At 34.9% G+C, this 26659-nt stretch overlaps 1 protein-coding gene across 3 annotated transcripts in view; it reads left to right on the top strand.

Moving 5' to 3' along the window:
• Smc2 (structural maintenance of chromosomes 2) overlaps nt 1–24815 on the top strand; it is a 40817-nt gene extending 16002 nt beyond the window's left edge. For all 3 annotated transcript variants that reach the window (XM_013023306.1, XM_013023304.1, XM_013023305.1), the window contains 11 exons: nt 1599–1803; nt 4116–4251; nt 7236–7360; nt 8982–9175; nt 10004–10147; nt 13870–14064; nt 17175–17375; nt 18622–18738; nt 20958–21118; nt 21889–22036; nt 23170–24815. In XM_013023306.1, coding sequence (XP_012878760.1) covers nt 1599–1803; nt 4116–4251; nt 7236–7360; nt 8982–9175; nt 10004–10147; nt 13870–14064; nt 17175–17375; nt 18622–18738; nt 20958–21118; nt 21889–22036; nt 23170–23328 — 1785 coding nt within the window. In that variant the 3' untranslated portion in view covers nt 23329–24815. The remainder of the gene's footprint in view (nt 1–1598; nt 1804–4115; nt 4252–7235; nt 7361–8981; nt 9176–10003; nt 10148–13869; nt 14065–17174; nt 17376–18621; nt 18739–20957; nt 21119–21888; nt 22037–23169) is intronic.
• Nucleotides 24816–26659: the final 1844 nt, after the last annotated feature.

Genomic DNA, 26659 nt, shown 5'->3' with positions numbered 1-26659 from the left:
GGTTTAGCCCAGCGGAAGGGTGCCCGCCCGGCGTGCACAAGGCCCTGGGTTCGGTCCTCAGCCATGGAAAAAAAAAATAGATGGAAAAATAGTAGGGTTGCCTCTTTTCTGCAATTAGATGGCAAGAGAATAAAAGTATTAGAAGATTAGAACTCCCTTTAATAATTCAAAAATTAGTGCTAGAATGACTTTAGTCTTAGAATGACATTAACTTTAGATATTCACATACTCTTGAGTAGTAGTGAAAATTAAACTTCAGATTTCTGAAGTTCGAATGGAAATTTACAGATTAATATTTGAAATAATGCACTGTCTTTTTCCTTTAATGTCAGACATGCTTAAATTGCTTACAATGACAACTATAGAAAACTATCCATAATTATTGCAGAGATACTTATTAAAGTTCAGGTTTTGCTCTCTAGCCCATGAACAGTCAACTATTTTTGCAGTGGACAAATGGTGATATGACTGCTAGTAAGAAAATAGATGTGTACAAGGAAATATATTTTAAAAGTTGTCATGGATCTCTAATAGTGGTAAAATTTAAAAAAAAACTGATGCTAGCTGATAAATATATAACTTAGTAACAAAACTAGTTTGTTATTGAATAGGCATTCTAAATATGTGAGTTGAAAAGACAATTCTATGAATCCTAGAAATAGCATTTGTATTTGGGACATTGAATAGACACCCATTTTCCTTGCTGAAATTGAAATGCTTTCAATGAAAATCATTTTGAAGTACTGTTGTATTGGCATGTGTGGATAAGTGCCTAATAACTGAATGGTAGTGTTTTTTGGTTGGTATTTCTTTCACTTAGAAAATCATCTTTTTGGGTCAGAAAGGCTCTTGAAGTTATTTTAGCTGTAAGGGTCAAGTCCCAGTAGATGTTAATTGGATTTCCAGTGACAGCAAAAATACTTGCTCTCAGATCTGTTGCCTAGACCAGTTTAACAGTAGCTACTATCTCAAAGAACAAAACAACATAGTGTTACATCAAACTTGGTTATTTTTTTCTTTGACATATGCTAAGTTCTATTGATATACTTCATTTTTCTAAAAAGATAAACTGTAAATGTTATAAACAAAAGTTGTAAAGAGGCAGTTGGTTCAAAATAAAAGACTTAGTGCTTTTTCACTTATTCTAATTCCATTATTGTATTTTCATTGGTGTAATTGTCAGGTGGCTGCTATAGTTTATAGTTTTTTAATTTCACTAAAAAAGCATTCACTTTGGAACAACCAAATTATTAGTAGTTTAAACAAGTGGTATAATTACGTTGATCTGAGAGTTATTGTACTTGTAAGAAAGTTCTGCTTGTATAGTGCATTTTAGATTGACGAACTTGGCATTGGCTACTTCTTGACAAATTCTCATGCTGCCTGGTGATTTAGCTAAATATTTTACTTAGTAATAGATTTTTCAGTGTTTAAATCTATATTTTTTTACTTTAAATTTTACATAGCTTTTAGTAAATTATTCATAAGAGTTTGAGTACAAAGTAACTATTGCCTAAATAGCTTTTCTCATTGGTTTATAAGTAATATACCAAAAGAAAGGAAATAATATGCACTGTGGCTCATTTGTTTCCATACAGGTTGGTCCAAACAATGTTCACATAGCCCTTTCCCTGGTTGAATACAAACCAGAACTTGAGAAAGCTATGCAGTTTGTCTTTGGAACAACATTTGTTTGTGACAATATGGATAATGCCAAGAAAGTGGCCTTTGATAAAAGAATAATGACTAGAACTGTAACTCTGGGAGGAGATGTGTTTGATCCTCATGGGACATTGAGTGGAGGTCAGTTTTCTTTTCTTGTCCTTATAATCCTGTGTTGTAAATAAGACAAGTCTCTATTTCTTGGTTGGGATGACTTATCTTAGAGCTTTTATTCTTAGTCTTTAATTAGAACCAAGATTAGAATCCAGGTCTTACACTTAAGCTTAAATACGCAGCAGGTTGAAATTTAGAGAACTATGGTTCAAAGCATCATGGGTAGATAAGTAGAAAGCATATGAAAAATAACCATCTAAAACTAGAGATGGTGTGGCTCAAGTGGTTGAGTGCCAGCCTAGCATAGGCTCTGAGTTCAAACCCCAAGACCACCCAAAAACAAAATAATATCTTCATAGCCTTATAAACATAAAGACTGGGTCTAATATTTAGGTTGTTAGTAAAATGAGCTACCAGTATGTTAGTCAATCCTATAGCTTCTTTTAATCATCACAAAACCATTCCTATTTATTTTTCCTGTCCTGTACGGAAATGCCAGTCAGTGGGATATTCATAGTTGAAGTTGCATATAAATTCTAATCTTGTTTAGTTACAGTCACCGGAAATAAAGACTTTATATTAATTACACTTTTAGCCTAACTACCCACTAACTACCTATCATAGCAGTACTGCCACTGCACCTGTCTAAAGTGAAAGCTCTTTATGAGGTGCCTTATAAGTGCCTTAGAAAATCTGTAGGCAGGGACTAGAAAGGTGGTTCAGTGGTAGAGCGCTTGCCTTGCATGCATGAGGCCCTGGGTTCGATTCCTCAGCACCACATAAGCAGAAAAAAAAAAGCCGGAAGTGGCGCTGTGCTCAAGTGGTAGAGCGCTAGCCTTGAGCTGAAGAACTGAGGGACCTGCCCAGGCCCAGAGTTCAGGCCCCACGACCAGAACTAAAAAAAAGAAAATCGGTAGGTAGTGATCATGTTCTCACCCCTCCCCCACCTCCCCTTGATACTGGACAATCAAGTCCTTGTTCCCAACACAGGCCATGTACCTAGTCCTTTCACTTTTAGTTTGTCTTTCAAATAGGGTTTCTTACCTGACCTCAAACTACAGTCCTCCTAACTCCCTCTCCCAAATAGCTGAATTACATGTATCACTGTTTTGAATCATATTCTTCGTGTTTTAATATTTGTCACATTGACATTCCAGATCTCTGTTCATTACAGTGGCCACTACCACATGTGGCTCCTTACATTTGATAATTAAAATTATTTTCTCAGTTGCACTTGTGTTTTCAGTGTTTATTGATCACAAACGGTTAATTAATAATTGGACAATGCAGATATATAGTATATTTTTTATCATTTTATAATGCCTTACACCGCAAACAGTTGCCCAAATTAAAAACAGGATGCTTAAGTAACTTGGAATCCAAGTAGTCTAATTTCAGTTTGCTTTTAACCTAGAAAGCTGGCTGTGTATTGGGGACCAGAGTGACTTAATGTTTCATTAGCCAATTAATGAATTCTGTGTTCAAGTATCAGATTCCCCAATAAACTTGACTAGTATCTGCAAGTAGAAAATAAATAGTATTATATAATCTAAATCAGAAGAAACTTTTTAGACTTTTATTGATTCAAGTGCTCTTAAATTTCACTTAAGAAATTTCTAAATCTATCCTATTAACAAAGAGCTTTTAATAGCATTGCTAATTGACTTTGGCCTCCTCCCATCAAACCTACAGTTTTCTATCAGTGTAATACTTGAAGCTGTCATTGACAGATGATATGGTTCCTGGTTCAATAATGGGAAGTCAGCTTATTCTGCTTGCTCTGCTGTATCAAAAATTAAGCCAGGTTATGATTTGGTAACTTTAAATCCTCATAACTTACAAATTTATTCCATAATTATACTACATTTATTGCAAGTTAGTTTCCTCTGTTGTTATGTTTTTCTTTCTGTAACTCAAGTCTGAAAGATTAATTCCTGTCTTCCACGTGATTTTCTCATGGCAAAGGGAAAGTAAATGGTGACTTGCATGCTGCTTCCCAAAGCTTGCTTTGAGAAAAAGAATACTTATTTCCCATTTAATTGACAAGACCAAATTACATAATGAAGCATCAGTTGAAATGGACTATTGAAGGAAGCTTCCAATAGATAGGATAGTGGTTATTCTGAATAAACAAAACTACATCTACTTATGACTGGTTCTCATCAGGTATTATTTTAAGATTCAAGTGATGAGTGATTTCTTTAGCATCATGAGTTCTAAAGGATTTGCCATTGAAATATTTCCTATATAGTTCTCTTAAAAATTGTTTACTTATTAATATTCTTTATTAAGCATGTAGTAATATAACGTGCAAGGACTATTTCAATTTGCCCTACTAGGTGCTCGATCCCAGGCAGCTTCTATTTTAACTAAGTTTCAAGAACTCAAAGTTGTTCAAGATGAAATGAGAATCAAGGAGAGTGAGCTGCATGCTTTAGAGGAGGAACTAGCTGGTCTTAAAAACACTGCTGAAAAGTAAGATTTTTGTTTAATTAAGATTTCCCAAATCTTTTACTTTTATTTAAAGAAATAGAATTTTTTGTATTTAAATACTAAGTTTTTCATAGTGCGTTTGGTTTTATTTGAAAAGGTAAAATTTTAAAAAGTCTTAAATGTTGCCAGGAATGGGAATTAAGTTTTAGAGATTTCCATGTAGTTGAGGTATTAATCATATCAAAATGCCTACTTTTAAACATCACATATACAAATTAACCAGAAAAAATGAACTTTTTCTGTGAGGAAGTTGGAACAAGTTTATCCTTGCCACATGGAAGCTCTAGCTTGCTTCCTTACAAATTATATAGATATATACTTATATATTCCTTAGAACTATTAATATGTTCAGTGCTATTGGGTCATTCATTCTCCTTGTGGCACTGAGGCAAAAGAAAGGCATTGATTTTGAAAAAGTTAAAAATGTAAAGATCAGCAATAACCAGTTTTCTCCATCATATGGGAAGTAGTATATTTTTCTCAAACATCTCTACAATCTACATTTTAAAAAATGACTTCAAGTTTGTATTACAGTATTATTTGTTGTCAAGCACAGTTTGAGGCAATACTTGAGTGCTTTATATTTTATGAATTACATCCTTTTGCTTCGAAGCCATCTGAATTTCTAGTGAGGAAGGTATTTTATCAGTTCGCATTAACTTGAAATTCTACTGTAACTGAATTAGCTAAAAACTTTCCAAAGAAACACTAAGAAAGAATAAGATGGATTTATGGTAAAATCACAAAGGTTGTAAGACAGTATATTACAAATGATTAAGGTCAAAACTGTGTCCTCTTGAATGGACTTTCACTATCAAAAGTAGAGGACATTAGTACTAACATTTACAAAAGAAGATTAATAATTTGATAACAAGGCTTTGGTATTTAATGCAATTGGAATAACGGGTTTTTATGATGAGTAATATTGAATTTTAGATACAAACCAACAGGAAGCATTTAGAAAACTTGTTTACTCAAAGGTAGTTTTTAATGTTTCATACTATTTTGTAAATAGTTACTATGGATCTTGGTTACTTAAGAGTTTACTTTTCAGCCAGGTGCCAGTGGCTCACACCTGTAATCTAGCTACTCAGGAGGCTGAGATCTGAGGTCGTGGTTCAAACCCAACCCTGGCAGGAAAGTCTGTGAGACTCTTGCCTCCAATTGACCACCAGAAAATAGGAAGTGGCACTGTGACTCAAGTGGTAGAGCACTCCCTTGAGCTGCAGAGCTCAGGGATAGACCCCAGACCCAGAGTTCAAGCCCCACAACAACCAAAAAATAATAATAATGACAATAAAAGTTTACTTTTCATCATCAAATCAGATTTCAACGTGATTGTGGCTTTCAAAACATCAGATATATTATTTTTTCTTTTGTTTTTTTCATGTTTTTTATAAGTGATTTTTAAAAGTGGCTACAAACATTTATAGACTTTGCTTTTTTAAATTGTATTTTTATTATCTAAGTATTTGCACAAAGGAATATTCAACAAATCAGTTTATAAGTACAATCACAACAAATCAGTTTATAAGTACAATCCATCTTGATGTCTTCATTCTCTTCCATCCTTTACCACACTGCCATCAGTTTTCTTAATAGGATATGCATTGAATATTATGACTACATTCTTTTCCCTTTGTCTCTTCATTCACTTGCCTCCATCCCCCACACACCTTTCAAGTGCTAGTTTCCTGATATTATTGTGTGGCCTGTGAGTTTTTCTAAGGAATTAGAACATTTTAATTCTCTCCTGTAAGTACCATACAAGTTAATACATTTGTGTACACTTACCTGTAACGCTGTATATGTGTTTCATTGTATATTTATAAACTCTAACTTCGTATGAGAGAAAACATGACATCCTTTATCTCTGAGCCTCAGTTACTTCACTTAACGGGATTTTCCTAGGTCCTTCCATTTTTTTGCAGATGATGCAGTATTGCTCTTTTTAATGGATGAATAAAATCTCATTCCACATTTTCCTGATCCATTCATCCATTGAGGGACATCCAGGCTGTTTCTATACCTTAGCTATGATGAATAGTGCAGTAGTGGATATGGTTGTACAACTGGCTTTACTGTTTCCTGATTTGTATTCTTTTGGATAAATGCCCAAGAGTTGTATTGCTGAATCACAAGATAGTTTCCATGTTTAGTTTTTTGAGGAATCTCCAGACTGCTTTTCAGAGTAGTTGAACAAGCTTACATTCCCACCATTGGTGGGGTTGAACAAATTTACATTCCTGCCAGCAGTGTATTGGGGCTCCTTATCCCCCCTATGCCAGCATCTGTTGTTCATATTCTTCATGATGGCCATTCTGTCTGGGGGTGAATGAAATTTCAGTGTTCGAATCATTTTACTTATGACCAGAGATGTTGAGCATTTCTTCATGTGTCTATTGACCGTTGTTACTTGTCTGAGAAGTCTTTATGTAGCTTGTTTACCCATTTATTAATTGGGCTGTTGATTCTCTGAAGGTTTAGTTTCTTGAATATTATGCCATTGTCTGACACATAGCTAGCAAAGATCTATATACTATCTTTCAGCATGTTAACTATATCCTTTTCTGTGTAGAAACTTCTTACAGAAAGACTATTTTAAGTACAGTGTGGTACTGACAACCAGTTTTCAAAGTCATAGTTACCAAGCTAAAGAGCCACACTTTTATATCTTGCTTTACACTTTAACCTAGTCCATTTTATTTTATTTCATTTTATTTTATTGTTGGTCACCGGCCTTGAACTCGGTCTGGGTGCTGTCCCTAAGGTCTTAGCTCAAAGCAAGTATGCTACCACTTGAGCCACAGCGTTACTTACAACCTAGACAAGCATAAGACAATGCAATCCTTTTTCTTGATGACATTGGCATATATATATATATGAATACAATCCTCAAGTTTAAATATATGTCTCAAACACATTTATTACAGCGTTTATTATAAATCTATTTATCTTTTTCTAAGATACCGCAAACTAAAACAGCAATGGGAGATGAAAGCAGAAGAGGCAGATTTGTTACAAACCAAGCTCCAACAAAGCTCCTATCACAAGCAACAAGAAGAATTAGATGCTCTTAAGAAAACTATTGGTAAGATTAAAGCATTCTGTGCTTATATATTTCTGCTGAACTCCTTTAGCTTACATTTAGAAGACTACAATAAGACACATTCATTTCTGTAGAGTAATTGCCAGTGTAGTGTTTCTGGGTCTTAGGATATGATCATTTTCATCTTTAATACAGTACCACAATTTTGTCAATTTTTTACTTATATTCATTTCCACCAGTGAAAGTTCTCATTTCTAGACTAACAATTTTGCAATCTGATGGTTTTAAAGGTAATACTTTAATTTTAGTTAATTTAATTTGTGTGTCCTTATTACTTGTAATACTGGGATTTTTCTTGTGTGTTTATGGGACCTTAGGATTTTTACATATGTGAATTTCATATTTCTTTTGTGTGTATTTTCTTAATGAGTTTTTTCCCTACTGTTTTTATACTTATTAGTTATAATTTCTTGCAGATTCTATGCACTACAGCTTTTTTTTGGCTACTTTTCTTCTAACTTCTTATTTACCATTTTTTTGTTACGTAAAGTTCTAATACTCAATACAATTCAATATATAGCTACCTCCTTAACTTTTGTTACCCTTTTAAAAAAATAGGATTGCCTTGTATACAGTGGCTTTTATTTTGATATTTGCTCTATTTCTCCATCAAAAGGTTTCTTGAATGCGCATATATGGACAAAGAACCACTGTGAGCTTTCTGGCACCTAAAATTATGGATAAATACCATGGCCATACTATTGGTTCTCGTTCTAGAAAGCAGTATGTTAATGCTATAAACTGTGGGACTGAGGGTGCAGATCAATAGTAGAGCAGAGCATGTGCTTCCCATACTTGAGGTTCTAGATTCAATCCTAACACTGAAAAAAAAAATTATTCTTATGTTAAACCTTTCTAAAGTATGTAAGTTATAAGTAAAGTTTATCTAATTCATAAGTAAAGTTTATCTAACTCAATTTTATATCATTAGAAATAATTTCACAAATCTATAGATAATGCAAATATGTTCCTAAGTGTGATTTATGTTTAAAATACACCATTTCTGCCAGGCACCTGTGGCTCACACCTGTACAGGAAGCTGAGATCTGAGGATCATGATTCAAAGCCAGCCCAGGCAGGAAAGTCAATGAGGCTCTCCAATTAACCAGCAAAGAGCCGGAAGTGGTGGTGTGGCTCAAATGGTAGAGCAACAGCCTTGAGCAAAAAGCTAAGGGACAGCGCCCAGGCCCTCAGTTCAAGCCCCAGTACCCGCCCAAAACAAAACAAAATACATATATATATATGTGTGTGTGTGTGTAGAATATTGTTTTAAGAATTAGTTTTTTTTAACTCTAGCTTCAAATTTTCTGACCCATTTCTTATGATGAAGTCAGAGACCAGAAGAAACTCCTTAACTTTTTTGCTTAGACTGAGGGACTCTCCCATCTTAACAAACTGACTATATTCCCAACTAGTGTGTAGGAGGAACATGGACTGGTCCCCAGCAAAACCTGAGACACTTCCTGAAAGTAACTAAAATTTAAATGGACTGGAGTCTTAGCTCAAGTTCAAATCCCCTTACCATCATTCAAAGAGCGATTGAATTTAGCAGCCTTTATCTCTAATAGTTAATTTTGTTTCATTCAACTACTTAATAATTTAGAGGAAAGTGAAGAGACCTTAAGAAACACAGAAGAAGTCCAAAAAAAAGCAGAAGAAAAATATGAGATATTGGAGAATAAAATGAAAAATGCAGAAGCTGAAAGAGAAAGAGAATTAAAGGATGCTCAGAAAAATCTGGATTGTGCCAAAACCAAAGCAGATGCATCAAGCAAGAAAATGAAGGAAAAACAACAGGTAATAAATAACTTCTTCAGTTGTAACTGATCCTTTAAAATCAAGAGTAGAAGGTAGACAATCATAAGATAGCCTTGTTTATCAGTACTGCTTAGGAAATCTAAAAGCAAGTTTTGTCTAGGAAATAGACAACTAATTAAATTCTCTTAAAACCCTGTATTGAGCATCACATGTTGTGGGTACAGGTTGCATTGGCTTGCAGATTTTAGTTCATTAGCTGATGCATGCTGATGAGAGCTTCTGGAATGGGTTATATGGATTGGGAGCTATGACATGTCAGAGATTCACTCAGTTGACATTTTTGTTTCTTAAGAAGTCCTTTTATTGAATTGTGCAAAAACTGAAATGTGAACTTTGTGACTCCAAGAACTAAACCCAGTTTCTAACACTGTTCTTCAGTTTTTTCTGGTTCTACCTTTTACAATTTTTTCCCACTTTAAAATTCCATTATTATAGGTGCACATAATATTTTCAAATGAGTGAAATGTAAAAAAAGAAAACTTTAAATTTGACTTTTTTTCACATTAAATTTATGCAATAAAACTAATTCATCTGTTACAGAATTTTACATTTTTTCTATATTAACAAAAGCATGAAGTAATTTATGCAGTTATTTAAATGCACAAAAATTACATATACTGTCTTTTTTAACTTAGGAAAATAAACTTCCATTTCTGGAAATAAAAATAGCTTAAACACATGTAATTTTGGTAACTGAGTGATAACTAAGCTGTGGGATGTACTTGCATAAGAATGTTCATTTTTAGTTCTTGTATATATGTGTTTGCCAGTAATTAAAAACCTGTGTGCATACCTTTGTTTCTCTAGGAAGTTGAAGCTATCACTCTAGAGTTAGAAGAGCTAAAGAGAGAACATGCATCTTATAATCAGCACCTTGAAGCTGTAAATGAAGCTATCAAATCCTATGAAGCTCAGATTGAAGTAATGGCAGCAGAGGTAGCTAAAAATAAGGTAAGATTTATCAAATTGGAAAAATTAAAAATGATCATCTATGGGCTGGGAAGGTGGCTCAGTGGTAGAGCGCTTGCCTTGCATGCCTGAGGCCCTGGGTTCGATTCCTCAGCACCACATAAGCAGAAAAAAAAAAGCCGGAAGTGGCACTGTGGCTCAAGTGGTAGAGTGCTAGCCTTGAGCTGAAGAGCTGAGGAATAGCGCCCAGGCCCAGAGTTCAGGCCCCACAACCGGACCCCCCCAAAAAAAAATGGTCATCTATGAGCTTTTCTTCCTCCTCTTTCTTCTCTATTTTTCTTCTTCTTTCCTTGGAACTGAACTTGGCACTGGCTAGGCAGGTTCTCTACTAATTAGCCCTTGCTCTTCTGCTTTTGTTTTTAGCTTATTTCTCAAATAGCCTAATAAACTTTTTGCTGGGGCTGGCTTAGAAAGAAAGAAAAAAGGTCATCTGTGAAATGATACATCAAGATAACTGATTTTAGTGCTCTGCCTCTTTTTACTTGTTATGAAAGTAGGGGCCAAAGTTGTAATTACTGATCCAGAAAGAGTTCTAAAATATCATCAAAATAACTATTGTAATCTAAATGTAATTAAAAAACAAAAGCCAGTGTATTTCAACAGGCAGTTTTAAATGCATTTATATTTCTAAACCACAATGGAAATTTCAGATGTTATGGAGTGATTACTAATGAGTAATGAAAATTCTAAATAATACAGGATGACTAGAAAGAATAATAGCTAGCTATCACCCCTAGCTGTCCATGGTACATACATAGACAGAAAAAAATCTGGCAGAGAGCCCTAATCCACACACAGGGCTGAAAAACAGGTATGACTGTAGAAGTCAGAGCCATGGGCCATACATAGATGGTGAAGTTGTTGAGGTGCGAGGAGAGGCTGACCATAATAAAATGCTGAGTAAAAAATAAATAAAATGCTGAGTATGTGTGTAACCTGCTGGGAAATAGATTCCTAAGAATGCTGGCAACTGGATGGTACCCAGACTAGAAACATGTGAAGTTGCTTGCTTCACATATCAGCTGCTAGCCTCTGCACATAAATCAGCCTTTGAGAAAAGCACATCTAGAGGCTGCAAGTAAAACTTTCTCTTAAGAGTGTCCCTACAGTAACATGCATTGATGAGGCTTAGTATTGTTGGAGCTGACAGGAAAATGTTCCATTTTCAGAAACAGGGCAGTTAATGGTAGAATTAGGCCTGAAAGGATTTTGTGATAGAATACATTTTGTTTTTTTCTTTATTAGAGGCTGTCCATCATGAACAGTGATATATATTTTTTTCATCTTAAATTCTGTTTAGCTTCATATTATTGTTTCTCCTATTTTCCTTTTGTAATATTACATTTTGTTTCCTGTCATATGATTTTAGAAACCAGTTTTGCAAGTAGTATCTGTCCCTAAGTTTCATGATAGCTAAATGCATGTGACTTTTAACAAGGGAATTTCGTCCAGTCACATACTTGTAATGAGGAGCATTTTGCCTTTGATCATCTGCGTCTGTGCTTTTCTGTTTTCCCCTGTGATGACTGAATTATTTGTAGTACCTTGTTTTTAGAAAGTATGCGTATGACTTTTATTTTTGGTTATATCTAGTTTTTGCTGTTATTTTAACACATATATTGAACCATTAATGAAATAATTTTAACCACCCCTTTCTAACATTAAGAAATCACAATTTGTCCCGGCTTTCTTTTATTTTGCTGTCTAGATATTCAGCAGCTTTTGTTCACTTTCCTTTCTGCTTTATATAAATCATTTTTTTAATGTTTTATTTCTGACTTACTTGCTCTTAATCTCACTTGTTTTTCATTTCATATGCTCCTCTATCATCAGGCTAGTGCTTCATCAACATTGTGTTATAGAATTTTTAAAAATTAGATAACATGTTTCCAAATGGAAATGTGAAAATAAAGAGAAAAACAATAACAAACTTTTTCCTTCATCTAAGTACACATAAAATCAAAACATGTAGGTATTTTTATGACGAGAGAATCTTTCTATTAACAGAAAATTATAAAATGAACTTCTTTGTCTTTGAAGGTTCTTCCTTCAGGCTCTACAGTATAAATTATTTTCTTTTGCTGAGTAGATAAGCATAGGTCCTGGGAGAAGAAATTAACTGCTTACTAATTGTGTTGAGATAAACAAGATGGAAATTCCATTCGTAATCAATCTTAGGTGATAAGTTGTTTAAAAGAAAATAGATAAGCAGCCACATGTACACTATAACATCTAATCCTTAGATATGAGAGACGCTATAAATATTCTTTTGTCAAGAACACTTTTTTTTTAATAAAACTAAGTCTCATTTGGTGTTAGTAGCATTTTATTCACTTACTGTTTTTCAAGATTTTTGCTGTTAGTGAGAGGATTTTTTTTTTTGAGAGAAGGAAACTAGATGAAACAAGTCTTACTATATAGCTAGACTATATGTAGTTACATATTTCTCACTGTGTATTGAGATTGGAACACTATGTATCACAAGCTGGTTGAAATTGTCCTGCCTCAGCCTCCAGAGAGCTGAGATTACAGACATCAATCAGCATGCCCTAACATTTCATCAAGGGTTTTATGATGCTAAAGTATCTTTGAAATCTAAAATGAACAGTGAGATTTTTATCTTACTCCTGCAGAGTAATGACACAATTTAGTTTATAGGAAATTAAATCACTCTAGGAATATTTAAGAACCTAACATGGAATATTGTTGCTCGATATGATCATTTCCTGTTGAGTCTGTCTAAATTAATACCTAAACTTTTACTGATGCTTTATAATTTCTCAAGGAGATCTGTTCTTCCTTAGAGTCTTTTTGGCAAGTTGACCTACTTAACTTGTTTTTGCCCTTTTTTGTTTTCCCACAACTGAAATATAACTTGAGCTAGTTTTTTTTTCTCGATGCTTTATTTTTTTTTAAATTTTTTTGAGTATTTGTTATATCTTTACCAAAAGGATATTTAAGATCTAGGGTATTTAATATCTAAACAAGAGTGTTTGGAAGATGCTGATAGCTGACTTAATTCAAACTGTAATTAGCACTAAGGAGCTTAAGTAGCTCAGCCCTGGGAATTAGAACATAGTGAAAAGTCAGGGCAAGAACATTTTTCTTTGTACTAGAGAACATTTTCTTGCAAAAAAAAAAAAGATTCTTTTTCTTTTCCTCTTCCATTTGTTTGATTCTGTATTATAACCAAATGCTGTGACCCGTTGCCACTGGCAAAATCCAAAGCCTTACATCTATGGAGAGAAAAGGAGCAAAGCCCATTCTCCCATGTCTCTATGCTCTATCCCTGAACTTTGCACTTCCTCAATATGTCCTTTTGAGGTCTATCAACTTTTCCTTTTATCTATAGAGAATTGTGATTTCTGAAAGGTCTCATAGGTCAGCTTTCTACTACCTCCTTCCACCTAGTTAATTCCTTGTATACTGCATGCAACAAAAATATTAATTCTAATGTGAGCATTAACCTCAATCAGGTTTTTAAGTAATAATCCAAGTTTGTTCCTATGTACTTCATTAGTTATCTTAATGGATATTTGAAGTATAGAGAGGTCGATGACCATCTGCCTGACATTTGTTCAGAGGTCTATCTGGTAAACTTGTAGTACAAGGCTTAAGAAAAATACATATCTGCTCTTAATTCTATTATGCATTCTCTATTTTTGTTTTAATTTTTTTTGTTTTTTTATTTTGTTTTGTTTTAGGACTTAGTAAATAAAGCTCAAGAAGAGGTAACCAAGCAAAAGGAAGTAATAACTGCACAAGACAATATAACTAAAGCGAAATATGCAGAAGTGGCAAAATATAAGGAGCAAAACAATGATTCTCAGCTTAAAATTAAGGAATTAGACCACAACATCAGCAAACATAAACGAGAAGCTGAAGATGCTGCTGCAAAGGCATGTTTGTGTTCATTTTTGTCCTTAGTAATCAAATTTCTATTTCTAGTAAACCATTCAATGAAAAATGAGGTGTAAGTGGCAAAACAATAGCCCAATGTCATTTTCAGCTGATAGCTTTGTTGACTGCTCACTTTCACCAAACAGTATAAATTTAATTTCAGATGCTTGTTTCTATCAACAAGCTGTATTTAATGTTTAATGGCATCTTATAGAACACACTGTTTCTTATTCTGAAATATTAAGAGAACTACCTTATTTCAGGTTGTATTTAATGAACTCCAAAAACAATGTACCAGCATAATTTACAAAAGAAAGGAGGAGGCTTGATTGGATTTTAAGTGTCCATGTAAATGTCAGTACTACCAATTTTTGTTACTTTATTGAAAATAGTGGTTAGTGAAACAACTATTTTGAGGTTATCTTGTTTGCATGTGAACATATAACATTTTTAAACATTCTAAAAATATAAAAATTTTAACTTCAAAAAGATCACTAAGAAGATGCAAAAGTTTTCTTGCCCTGTGAATGGACTATACATGTCCATTCAGATTTGCTTGATTAAAATAAATTTTTATGGGTTTATTATAATCTATCTACTTTCTTGTATTAGTATTGAGTTCCCATTAGTCTAGTAGGTGGTAGTGGCAAAGTCACTGAGTTATTAGAAATACCACTGAATACTTTGGTAATTGAAAATGATATTGGTGTCTCTTTAGGCTTTTTTTTTTTGGTATTAAGGGAATAGACATCTGTGAGTGTAGCTGTTAAAAACTCAAGGATTCTTTGACAGATACTTCTGAAGACATAATGCATAAATGTGACTAGACATAAAGGTTATTAGACCAGATACTGAAAATATAAGAATATGTAACATGAATAACTAGTATATGTCTGAGATAAGCAGAAATGGTCAGATAAGTTGGTGTTAAGTGAAATGAACCCCAAGATAAGGACTCAAATGTTTTTCTTTCTTGCTATTGTTTCTAACGTAACATATTTATAAGATATTTCTTTGTTGCTTTGTATGTCCCTCCCCCACAGTATAACTCCTGTTTTCAATGTATTTGTTTTTGTTTTATTTGTGGAGGAGAAGGAAAAAAACAAATTGTTTAAATAGGGATACAGGTGGACCCATTGCAACAATGAGATGTACAAGATGTTATGTTGAAAATGAACTTTACAACTTTGGTGTGTGGGGTGTAGGGTGGAGAAGGGGGATGCGAGGGGGGGGGGATATGGGAAGGGGAAACAATGGAGGGGGCAACAATGCTTGATAAGAAATGCACTGATGGGCTGGGAAGGTGGCTCAGTGGTAGAGCGCTTGCCTTGCATGCTCAAGGCCCTAGGTTCGATTCCTCAGCACCACATAAGCAAAAAGAAAAAAGCCGGAAGTGGCGCTGTGGCTCAAGTGGTAGAGCACTAGCCTTGAGCTGAAGAGCTGAGGAACAGCGCCCAGGCCCAGAGTTCAGGCCCCACGACCGGACCAAAAAATAAAAAAGAAATGCACTGATTACCTTGCCTTGTAATTGTAACCCCTCTGTATTGTATTTTCACAATCAAAAAAAAAAATAGGTAACATGTATACACAGTTCCTTAATAGAATTTACAAGTCAGCAAGGAAGATTAGATTACAAATTACAAAAGATTATTGTACTTTGGGTAAAGACCACACCCATTTAATGAGTAGTTATAGACAGACTAGTAAGGACTGAATATTTGTAGTCAGATTAACTCTTTAACAGTTTCTGTAGAAGCAAGGTTTCAGCACTATAAATCTAAATATTTTCAATTGTATTATAGGAAAACATAATACCTTGCCTTGACACATGGAGATAGGAATGGGAAAGAGCCAACATCCAGGCAGGTTTTTCTCTTAGATTATAATTCTGAGAAACTTACTAGTGTTAGGCTTCTAATATTTTAATAAATTGGCGCTAAATTTTCCTAAGCAACTTTAGCTTTTCACAAGTTGCTTTTTAAAGCATTAAATCTAGTAAAATTAGAAGGAACTTTATCTTTTTCTCCTGTCTTAATGGGCATGTTTTATACAGGTCAAGCAACACTAATCTGGAAATGTTCCAAAGTCCAAAACTTTTTGAGTTGTTAACATGATGCCATAATGGAAAATTTCTGACATTACATAACAGTTCATAGTCAAAATGAGGTTGCAAAAAACATCACATTACTGTCAGGTTATGTGTATAATAAAGTACATATGTGACATAAGTGAACTTTGTATTTAGACTTGGCTCTCTTCCCCAAATACCTTATGTGTCTGTCAGCATTCTAAAGTTCAATGGGCATATCTGACCCCAAGCATTTTAGAATAAGGGACACTCAACCTGTACTATATACAATGTTTCTGTGAGTTGGCTCCTTTTCTGCTAAATAGTGGGAAAATCTTTTTCTCTACAGTGTTTTCTCTTGAGCCAGGTAAAAATATCCATCCTAGGACTGGAGATGAGGCTTAAACTGTAGAGTATATTGAAATCAGTATCTCAAGCTTAGTAGGCAAGGGCTGTACAACTTGAGCCATACCTCTGTCCCCTGTTTGCATTGATTTTTTTTTTTTTTTTTTTTGGTCCAGTAGTGGGGCCTGAACTCTGGGCCTGGGCGCTGTCCTTAGCTCTTCAGCTCAATGCAAGCGTTCTACCACTTGAGCCACAGTACCACTTCCAGTTTTCTAGTGGTTTATTGGAGATCAGAGTCTCATGGACTTTCCTGCCTGGTCTGGCTTTGAACTGCTATCCTCAGATCTCAGCCTCCTGAGTAGTTAGGATTAAAGGTGTGAGCCACTGGCGCCCGGTATGCATTGATTATTTTTCCAGGCCAGTTTGTATTGCAGTCTTGGTACTTGTGCTTCCCCGTGTTAGTGGAATGAGTGGCACATGCCATCACTCTTTTGAACTTCTGTGGCTGGGCTGGCTTCTTAACTATGATCCTCCGATCTCTGCCTCCCAAGAAGCTATAATTACAGACTTGAATCACCATCCTTAATTCATTGTAGTATTTTTTTACCCCAAATATTTTATTTAAGATAACTAAATATTGAAGAATGCATTTGTAAATAATTATTTATAAACACTCTTATTTTCATATGTGGCTAGGTATCCAAAATGTTGAAAGATTATGACTGGATTAATTCAGAGAAACACCTGTTTGGCCAATCCAATAGTGCCTATGATTTCAAAACTAACAACCCCAAAGAAGCTGGTCAGCGACTTCAGAAGTTACAAGACATGAAAGAGAAACTAGGAAGGAATGTCAACATGAGAGCTATGAATGTACTAACAGAAGCTGAAGAACGGGTAAGTCTGTTCTAAGATCACCTAGCCATATGGCTATATGTGATACCTATATTACTTACAATCTATTTGCTAAGTTCCTAGGTTCTTGGTTTCTAGTTCCCTTTTCTATTTCTTCTTTATTTGTTTTTTTTTCATATTCTTTTATTTTTTTATTCTGTTGTACCTTCATTGATGGTTCCATAAATTTTGATTTTTGCCATAAACATGTTCTGTTTTCTGATTCTTGATATAAATAAAACCACTTTACAGATCCTATTAATTTCTCAGTCTGTCATTTCTTTTAGTTTTCTTAAAAAGCCTTGAAAAGTAGGTGTTTTGCTGTCTCCCTCTTTACAAATCACTCTGTAACTATTGTCTTTGACAAAGGATAAAGATCTCTTAGTATTGTCTGATTATTTCAAGGGATTTTCCTCTAAAATTCTGTTCCAAGCAATTAAATTTTCCCAATACACGTAGATGATATGCTTCTATCATAATTTGGTTTACAGAAGTATTAATTACTTTTGTTTCATTGTTACAAAAATGCCTGACAGTAAACTAAAAGAGGAAAGACTTATTTTGATTCATGATTTCAGAGCCCATGATGAGAAGGAAGAAATTCTAAATGGCAAGAACATGTGCAGACAGCAAGAGATTGAGGGCCAGGACAAGATACAACCTCTAGGGACATACCCTCTAACCTACTACCTCCATCTTAGGGCCCTCCTAAAGGTTCCAAAACAACCCAAGTTAGTACCACCAATTGAAAACCAAGGATACAGCACTTGTGCCTGTCAGACACACTTGTTTCAAAGCATAACATTATATTTCTTGACACATTGTATTTTAGTAATAGAATTAATTGTATGTATCAAGTTAAGAATAATGAGCCAGGCACAGTGGCTCAAGTCCTGGCTACTTGTGAGGCAAAGATTGGAAGATCATGGGTCAAGGCCAACCCTAGCACAAAAATTAATAAAACTCCTCAACCATTGTCTTGGCACAGTAGTATGTGCTCATTATCCAGGGAAGCATAAGATAATCTCAGCCTAGGCCAGCCCAAGCATGAAGTGAGACCCTGCTTTGAAAATAACCATGCAAAGGGAGATTGATGCTCAAGAGGTAGAGCATCTGCCTCACAATACTTTGCCCTCAGTACAATCCCCAATACTGCCTAAAAAACAAACAATAAGGAAACCTGGCTAAATTATAAAGTGTAGAGGAAATTTTATATTTTTCTTATAAAAGATAACTTTTTATTTCACAGTATAATGACTTAATGAAAAAGAAGAGAATTGTAGAAAATGACAAATCCAAAATCCTTGCCACTATAGAAGACCTTGACCAGAAGAAAAACCAAGCTCTAAATATTGCTTGGCAAAAGGTATTTGAAGTCCTAAATATTTTCCTTTATTTTGACAAAAACAATGATGAAGAATATCATCATTGGGTTTTGCTATGATGGCTGATTTGTGTTTCAGTAATTTATGTTCGCATCTAATGCAAACTACAAAAACTTTATTTGCCTTTTTTTTGTTTTGGAAATTTACAACTGGTTTTGCAAAGGTAAGTTTATGCCCGTTGTTTATCAGGACTGTTACTCACATTCCTTTTCATAAGACTGTAGGCTTTTACATTTGGGAGAAAGCAATACCTACTATACTTAGTCTTTGCCTGAAACCAGAAGGTAAGTTTTATATGCTGATATTAGCTATGTATTGGAAACCCAAAATCCTTTTGAAGAATTCTGTTTCACCAAATACATATTTGGAGCCTAGGTCAAGAATCAATTGACTTGTAGATGTGTGGATTTATTTTTGGGTTTCTCTCTTCCTTTGGTCTGTTTATTTTTTTTTCTTCTAATGCTAACGGGATTTGAACTCAGGGTTTTGCACCTACTATGCAGGTGGCTCTACCATTTGAGCCGCCATGCACGCCTAGCCTTTTATGCTCTAGTTATTTTTGAGGTAGGCTCTTGCTTTTTGCCTATGTCCAGCTAGGATTATAATCTTCCTTTCATCCTGGTGCACACCAGCACAGCCAGTTTTTTGTTGTTTTTTTTTTTTTTTTTTGGGGGGGGGGTCCAGTCATGGGGCCTGAACTCTCGGCCTGGGCACTGTCCCTCAGCTCTTCAGCTCAAGGCTAGCGTTCTACCACTTGAGCCACAACGCCACTTCCGGCTTTTTTTCTTTTTGCTTATGTGGTGCTGAGGAATAGAACCCAGGGCCTCAGGCATGCAAGGCAAGTGCCCTACCACTGAGCCACCTTCCCAGCCCCAACACAGCCAGTTTTTTGACATTCAAAGCATCTTGCCTTCATTAGGATTACAGATATGAGCCACCAGTGGCCAGCTTGTGTATCTCTTTTTTAAGCCATAGCACCATACTGATTGAATTGTAACTGTATATTTGAAGGCAGGTAATGTGCCTTGAGTTTTGTTCTTTTTGCTTAGTATTGCTTTTGATATTTGGGGTCTATATAGTTTCAGAACTTTTTTTCTATTTTTGTGAGGAATGGCATCGGTAATTTTGTATGTAAATCACATTGCATATACAAAGAGCAATTTGACATCTTCCTTGTTGTATGCCCTTTTTTGTCTTTCTTCTGCCTTCCTGACTTACTAAGACTTTTAATACTGTACTAATTGAGGCATCTTTTCTCCTGTTCCTGAGGTTAGAGAGAACAGTTTCAGTTTTTTTACATGTTAGCTGTAATTTGTCCTACCTAAACTTTATTGTTTTAAAGTATTCTCCTTTTTGTACCTAGTTTTTGAAGTTTCTACTTTTAATGGAGTGTTGAAATCCACCAAATACTTTTCTTCATTGGTTGAGACCTCAAATTTGCTGCCAGATCCCCTGATTATTAGTCACATCTTTGAAGACAAGTGCTAAATTCTAAAAACATTGATCAACTGTATACCTACAAAAATTATCTCATAACAAGCTAGGATTTTTGGCCCAAATTCTCTGTTTTCTTCTATGACAAGAAAGGAACATGAAACACACACACACATACACAGCCTTTTTTGATATCCAAAATGCCTTCCTGGCCCTTAGCCCCTTATCATTTTTGGCTAAGACATAAGGAAATAGCTCTTTAATGTCTTGAACAAGTCTTGCCTTTGACTTTGTGCCTCCTTTTCTCCTGGAACTACTTAGCATTCACCTGGTAACTATCAGGACATCTCGCCTTATTTATTAATCAACAGAAAAAGTGTTTTCTAGGGAACTTTTATATCATAAAAATTCTCCATTTATTTGCATCTCTCTTTGTATTCTGCTATGTGATATTCTGCTGTATATTTTATAACAGCATGAAAATTTGGAGGTACAAGTAGAAAGGCAGCCTTTAATCCTGCATGTAAGTTAGATGTGCCTCAGTAAATAATTTCTTCATAGATCCAACTGGTAAATACTTGTGGCTTTACAAGTTTCCAAGTCACAGTTGTAGTTTCACTGGCAACAGCAACTTGTAAACAAAAGAATGGCCTAGCCATATTTGTTACATAAATCATTGCAGTATACCTGTTGAATTATGTGTATATATACCAACATTTGCTTGTTCTTGGAAAGTATTCTAGTATTCTCATGTGACTTTCTCCAGGTTAACAAGGACTTTGGATCTATTTTTTCTACTCTTTTGCCTGGTGCCAATGCTATGCTTGCACCACCAGAAGGGCTTACTGTTTTAGATGGTCTGGAGTTCAAAGTTGCCTTAGGAAATACTTGGAAAGAAAACCTAACTGAGCTTAGTGGTGGTCAGAGGTGAGTAATCTCTTCACAATATTACAATTACTCCTTTTATTAGTGTCCATCATTGTATTACTTCATAATTCTGCTTCTGTTTTGCATAGCCTCATTACCTTGATGTGTAGAAGTAGCCTAATATGTAAGCCTAACTTTTGATTGGCACATTTGATTAAATTCACTTCCAACAAAGGAAAAGTAAGTATAAGTAGCTAGAAAATTAGACTACATATGTGTAAAACAATTTTTCAGATATTGGGAAATGAGTAAGTAGTTCAAGACTACAATACCTGAAAGAGGTACAGAAGTGGTAAACCCTGTGTTTACCCAGGCTTTCTTTCTTCCTACTGGCAGTCTCTGGATACCAGAAACAGGGAGAGACACCCAGATAGAACCAGTAGTCTCATGAAGGTAGAGATGTAAGTTATTACAAGATGTAAGATGCAGCTTTCAGATCCATTGTCCCTTAGAAGAACAGAGTCTGTTTCAGGTAGACCACAAGAAACTTAACAATAGGCCTTGAGTTCAGGCTGACGGGATAATCTACCAGAAACTGGTCAAGTTTACAAGATTTTTCTGAAGAGCAAGTACCAAGCATATGATAATGTTAAAATACTACATGAAAATAGTCTGTAAGTGAAGAGTGATCTAAAATGTAAGAGTTTTTTAATATGACTATCTTTTACATAAATATGCAACATTTATCATAATGGCATTGTACCTCTGATTCAACATATTTGTTTTTTTTAAAAAAATGGCAAAATTTTCTTCCACCAATTTTTTCTTAGGTCATTAGTGGCCTTGTCATTAATATTGTCCATGCTGCTCTTCAAACCTGCTCCAATTTATATCTTGGATGAAGTAGATGCAGCCTTGGATCTTTCTCATACCCAAAATATTGGGCAGATGCTGCGTACTCACTTCACACATTCTCAGGTAAGCCCCAGAAAAAGATGTCTCACTATAGGTTTAAGTAAGGTATTTGCTTTTCTAAATTCTTTAGTAATAATTAATGTTAGTAAGCTATCTAAAATTGAGCTGGAGATGTAGTTCAGTGGTAGAGTGCTTCACAAATACATAGAAGGCCCTAATTTCGATACCCAGCACAAATTAGGTAGATAGGTAGGTAGGCAGGCAGATAGGCAGATACATAGGCAAGCAGGTAGGTAGGTAAGAGAAGATTATGATAAAATTATCATTAAAAGATTATCATAGAATTGATTGAAGAGGACTTATTTTCAATGAGAAAAAAAGATTCAATCTCCCTTCAAAGAAAGAGCTAAATATTAAAACTGTTGGTTGTAGCATGAAGGAGAATCCAATTTAGAAGTGATGAGTGTTAATGTGATTGCTTTCTCTAACTAGCTGCCATAAGGATACACAATCAAAACAAAACTGTTCTACGAATATACTTATGTATTAGAAAATCATGTGGTACCCAGTAGAGAAACTTGTATTTCTTTGGGCTACAGGTAGATAAAAGCCTCTTGAAGCCATTGTCAGATTCGTTTTTATTGTGCTGTTGCTGTAGGCCTTGTACTGTCAAATATGGTTGCATAAATTATGTATTATAAAATGCTGAGGACTTCACAGGTAATAGTTCTTATAAATTATGCATTCATTCAGGCTTGGGTGGGTGCAAAAAACTGAAGTGGTGCCTTAGTTTTATAAAGGTTCGGTTAGGGTAGGGGGTAGTGCTATAAGAACTTGTAGTCCTTGATTTTATGAAAATATCTCAAAGAAAAATATTTCACTAAGGCAGTTAGAGCTAGCAATAAAACAGTATATTTGCTACATAAGACAGCAGTAAGCACTCAGACACCAGAAAATGGTATACCTAAGTAATGAAACGTTTGGGTCAAATGAAAATTTTCTGAAAAGAAAGAAAGCTATCATTCTTTTTGATGCCTAATGTCAAAACCGTTACTTGGCATTTGAGTATGTGTGTATCCTTGCTGCCAGATATTTAAAAAAATAAAAAAGTCAGTTTCTAACACCAGGAATAGAAGAGTGAAAGTGAACTTCCTCAAGAACATGATTTTCATACTGTTTTTTTATTTTCCCTTAAGTTCATTGTGGTGTCCTTAAAGGAAGGCATGTTCAACAATGCAAATGTTCTCTTCAAAACCAAGTTTGTGGATGGTGTTTCTACAGTAGCCAGATTTACTCAAAGTCAAAATGGAAAGATTCCAAAGGAAGCAAAATCCAAGACAAAAGAACCCAAGTGAGCACATGGTGGATGTAGAAACTTACCCTTCACCTCAGCCTGTGTTTATACATAGTCTGTCAAGACCTTGGGGTCTGATTTGTTTGTATGGTATCTGTGTTATTTTGTTACTTAACTCATATTTTGTCTTCCTTTGTATTATCACTTGTAAATGAGTATGGGTTTTTCTGTCTTAATTAGTGTGTAACTATGGTCTAATTATTGTGGCTGTGATTTTATCTGTATCATTAATTTTTTATGCAAATCTTTTTACATATTAGGGAGCTTGAGATTATCTAAGGTTGGTAGCAAATTCTGCATGTAAAAACAAAATATAGAGAGAAGAAATTAAACTATAGTATAAATACAGCTGATAGCTTTTAATTTGTTCATTTGTAAGATAACATTAATGTGTTTTCTGTTGCTAATAAAATTACTTAGGTAAAGAAATATAAAGCAAATAGTAGCAGGACCAACAAAGGGAACACAAAAGAAGGCTATTATGCATGTACAGAGTGATTTGAAGCTAGTGCTTTGAGGACACAAAATCTGATCCAAAGATAGGAAATAAACCTTGAAAAGACTTCTCATTTTAATAGTGGAATATCATGTTTCTATATGCATAAGAATTGATATCTGAAACCTTGACTGTTTGGGTTTTTTGTAAACTTTGAGAGTTTTAATATAAGATTGAGAAGTATATTGCCTGGTGCTCTCTTTGTTTTATCTGAAGTCCCTAATATTTTAAAGATTTTTGCCAGCTTTTTTATAATCTAATCAATAACCTACTGATATGGATGTTTGAAAATGTCAGACCCAAAAAACTAAATCAAATTGAGCCTGATAAATATGTAAATAAATAGATCCTTCTGCTCTATCCAAATAACTCAGAAGCCTGATTTTCATAATTCTTAGTGCCTTCTGTTTTCCAGTTCCAAGAGAAGAAATTCCTTTTGAATTTGAAAGATAGAGAGACCAAACACCCTATGAATACTATTTACCTTTCTTGTCTCTGTATCCATTGCTACAGCAGTGCCTCTGATGTGGTCTGATCTAATGTTGCTATTTGTGTTCCATATCCTTTCCTTTGAACTTTAGTCTTAGTCCTTGGTGTTATTACTGTTTTCCCCCTGGTCATTGCTCATATTTCCTGCCACTGAGCTTAACATTTCTCATTCTTCATTTTCTTTATATATCTAAGATGTTATATAGAGCACCCAAGCCATTAATATTACAAGAAAAATTAGGAAGGACTATCTGGAACTCATCTTTCAGTTGTGGTAGGGGACGTAGACAAAGCTGTAAATGCTGAGTTACAGAAGTTTAATACTACAGATAACTGACTTGCAGAGTTTTTTTTTTTTTCAAAAGTATTGAAATTATTTACCAAAACACTTGCATGTGATCTGTTCACAATATCACTGATACAGTATTCCAGTTTGATCACAAACTCATTGGAACTACCTGTTGATTTTAGTATTTTCAATTAAACAATTATAAAATATGGTACTTAGTGTTTCAGCCTGCATTTTTTTTAAGTTACAAGATTAAATGTTTTCCCATATATACTATTTCCTTTCTTTGCTAATTTTTTGCTTGTATATTTGCCTAATTCTTGTCTTATGTATAGTTTTGCTCTTCAGGAAAAATTTTCACACATATAATAAATTTTTGTTAATTATGTTGTTCTGTGATTAGAAGGAAGATTTTAAGGGAAATGGAGACATTTATTTCACACATCTGTAAAACTATGGGTTAACTAACATCAAATACTACATATTATCCTGTTACCATTCAAAGGTGATTGTTTTGTTTGCAGTGCTGTGGTTTCACCTCTGCTTCTTATTGTTAGACAAGAAGCTCACTTTTTTTTTTATTGTAAAGATGATATACAGAAGGGCTACAGCCACATAATAAGGAAATGAGTACAATTCTTGTTGAACACTGTTACCCAGTCCCTTGTTTTCTCCCACTTTCCTTCACTCACCCCAACTTAGTGTCTCATGAGTATCATTGTTGCATTGGTTCACCCTTTGTCCTTTGTAGTATATGTCTAGGATAGTCCTAGCAGAGGATCACAATAGTTCAATAGCTATGTACATATGACCTTATAAAATGATGCTAATTGAAATGAACTACAAGATATGGAAACAAGGTATATTTTTTAAGTATACTGTATGCAGTTATTTCTTTTTTCTTTCTTTTTCCCCTCTTTGGTTTACTCCCTGTTGTCACAGAAATCATGAATCAAAGAAACTGTAATGCATAAGTCAAACCCAGCTCTTTTTTGCTTTAATTTTTTTCCCCAAATATGATCTCAGTTTTGCCTCAGACCATAGTCCTATCTACTTCCTTTGCTATAGCTAGAATTACAGTCTTGTACTACCTTACCTAGAATATTTACTATGGTGGGTTTTGCTAACTTTTTGCCCAGATTAGCCTCAAGTTGTATTCTCCCAACCTCCACCTTCCAAGTAGGTGGGAATACAGGCATGAGCCACCACACCTGGCCCACTGTACATATTTCAATGTATAATCCTCATCATAACCCAGTAATACAAGTACTCTTGTCACCAGCATTATATGATTGAGGAAACTGAATTGAGCCGAGAAGTTAAAAAACTTGTGCACAGTGGTAACACTTAGTGACTGGTAGAGCCGATTTCAGGTTCTCTAGGCTCACCAAATCAGATGTGCCTAACAACAATCTGTTTTAAGATAAAATTGGTACATCAAGAATTAAGCCCATGTTCCCTCTCAGTGAGCCCAAGGCTCCCATGTGATCTACCACTGACTCATGCCTCCTTAAAATCCCACCAATGACTACAAGAGAGGGGGATCTTTAAATCTCATGAAAACAGCAGGAAGAGGAACCAAGTGACCAGAAATAATTATCAAGTCACCTGAACACCTGGTGTCAGAAAGATTCCATCACTCATCTCCCTATTACAAGCACAATAGACATTTGAAGGCATCTCTTGCCCAGTGGTGTTTTATTTATCACCAATGAGCAAATGGTGCTACCAGCTGAGGAGTGTCTAGAATGGAAATGGTGTTCACAGCTGGTAGGGGAAGATAAAGAGATTGAGCTCTGGCTGATAGTAGTAGTGGCTGTAATTTGTCTCTAGGTAGCCTTACAAGAATCCTGTAGAAGTTCCCAAATTGTATGTAGATTTGGTTGTTACAAGGTGTGGATTTAATCAAAGGACTTTTGGCTCCAATTGTTGGCCTTCAACAGTCGACTATTCAAGAGTCTGGTGCAGCTGCCAAAAGCCACTTCTCTCAAGATTGCATTCCATCTAATTTGCCCAAGAATGCACACATCCATTGAGTGATCAATAACCAAGAACAAC

This window comes from Dipodomys ordii, unplaced genomic scaffold (genome assembly GCF_000151885.1).
Source record: "Dipodomys ordii isolate 6190 unplaced genomic scaffold, Dord_2.0 Scaffold67, whole genome shotgun sequence".
NCBI classification, from domain to species: Eukaryota; Metazoa; Chordata; class Mammalia; order Rodentia; family Heteromyidae; genus Dipodomys; species Dipodomys ordii.
Note: the sequence above shows the minus strand (reverse complement) of the source record. Positions and strands in the feature narration are given on the sequence as shown.